Source organism: Sinocyclocheilus rhinocerous, unplaced genomic scaffold (genome assembly GCF_001515625.1).
Source record: "Sinocyclocheilus rhinocerous isolate Xijiao unplaced genomic scaffold, SAMN03320098_v1.1 scaffold1697, whole genome shotgun sequence".
NCBI classification, from domain to species: domain Eukaryota; kingdom Metazoa; phylum Chordata; class Actinopteri; order Cypriniformes; family Cyprinidae; genus Sinocyclocheilus; species Sinocyclocheilus rhinocerous.
Genome location: NW_015629509.1, coordinates 209344 through 210969, shown reverse-complemented (window position 1 = coordinate 210969; position 1626 = coordinate 209344). Strand labels below are relative to the sequence as shown.

General features: G+C 27.5%; 1 protein-coding gene across 2 annotated transcripts in view; it reads left to right on the top strand.

The window, feature by feature from the left end:
* Window positions 1-1124, top strand: part of LOC107739005 (putative ferric-chelate reductase 1) — a 9200-nt gene extending 8076 nt beyond the window's left edge. For both annotated transcript variants that reach the window (XM_016550959.1, XM_016550960.1), the window contains 2 exons: window positions 552-577; window positions 712-1124. In XM_016550959.1, coding sequence (XP_016406445.1) covers window positions 552-577; window positions 712-801 — 116 coding nt within the window. In that variant the 3' untranslated portion in view covers window positions 802-1124. The remainder of the gene's footprint in view (window positions 1-551; window positions 578-711) is intronic.
* Window positions 1125-1626: the final 502 nt, after the last annotated feature.

Here is a 1626-nt window from a genome sequence, read left to right as displayed (position 1 = left end):
TTCTTATGCTCATCAAGGCTGCATTTATTTGATTAACAATACAAAAAAGACAGTAATATTGTGAAATATTATTACAATTTAAAATAATTGCTTACTATTTTTATATATTTCAAAATGTAATTTATTTTTGTTTTGGAAAAACAAATTGCTGGTTTTTGGTAAACAGCAATTACTTTTGTTTTCAGCATATTAGTATGCTGATTTACTGCTCAAGAAACATTTCTCATCGTCAGTGTTGAAATTTTGTGGAATTTTTGGGATTCTTTGATGAATAGAAAGTTCAAAAGACCAGCATTGATTTGAAAATATAACTCTTTTGTAACATTATAAATGTGTCACTTTTAATTAATTTAATGCACACTTGCTAAATAAAAGTATTATATAACAACTCAAATAGAAAATCTTACCCCAAACTTGAACAGTAGTGTATATTTGTATCATATATTGTATTATTTTATTTATTTGTTTTTTCTAGGAAGTAAGATTTTGGAAATGTATTATTTAAATAATAGCACGCATAAACGTAATTTACTTTTGTCATTTTATTTTAGATTCTGCGATTTGCAGTTTTGGATCGGTAAGTCTAACATGAAGACATATGAGTTTACATCTCATTATTTAGATTATTTAGCAAACTACATACTGTATATGCAATGTGATCATGTAATTTTCATGTTTTAAAATGATATTTTGTTTGTTTGCTTTTGTTAGATGAGACCTGAAACAGTCCTGCTTGTCCTGTTTTTATTGGGAAACCTGGCCTTCTTAATAGCACTTCTTGTTGGAATAGGCAGGTCTTAAATAACCCCAACATTCTATGGCCTTCCTCACTGGTTTTAAGGCCAATTTTTGGCTCTTTTGTTCTATATGTATCGAGATATTTGTTATATTTTTCTTATTAACTCAGTGTTCAGCCCAGTAGAATCTCTTCATGATTTTTTTGTTTATTATTCTTAATTAATATGGCATTCTTTCCAATTAGAGATTCACCACTGTGCCTTTGAGTAAGGAACATAACTGCATTATACTGTTAGGGGACTGTTCTTGCAATTTCTGTTGCTCATAAAGTTGCTCATTATGATGGAAAAACAATAGTGCAATTATCTCAGGATTTAATCAAAGAAGCCTGAAAATAAGTTATCCTTATTTTATTTTATTTTAAAATATAACAAATGTTGATTAAAACATTTATGGAAAATATTTTACAGTTTTTAAATATATTTATATAATTTGTATGTGTATATATAGACATTATATTGTGATTGTAACTTAAAGTGTACAAGTCAAACAGCACTCAACCACTAGATGGCAGAGTCATAAAAGGTATTTTTATGCAACTATGTAATATTTTGATTGTAGATTTTCAGACTATTCAAGGGATGAGATCAATTCTTCAACTGGAATTTATTCAAACATTTTACTGATTAATAAATAGACCATTTTGTTTACCTTTTGGATGATTAATTGCTGAATTGTATGCCCTAAGATGTAGCCTACAGATGAATGGTATTAAACTGAATGGCTAAACTAGTTAAATATGGACTAATACATTGGTATTATGTATGATGGAATACAGAAAAAAAAAGTTTTACAAGCTATGATTAAATATTACAAAAACATTCATTT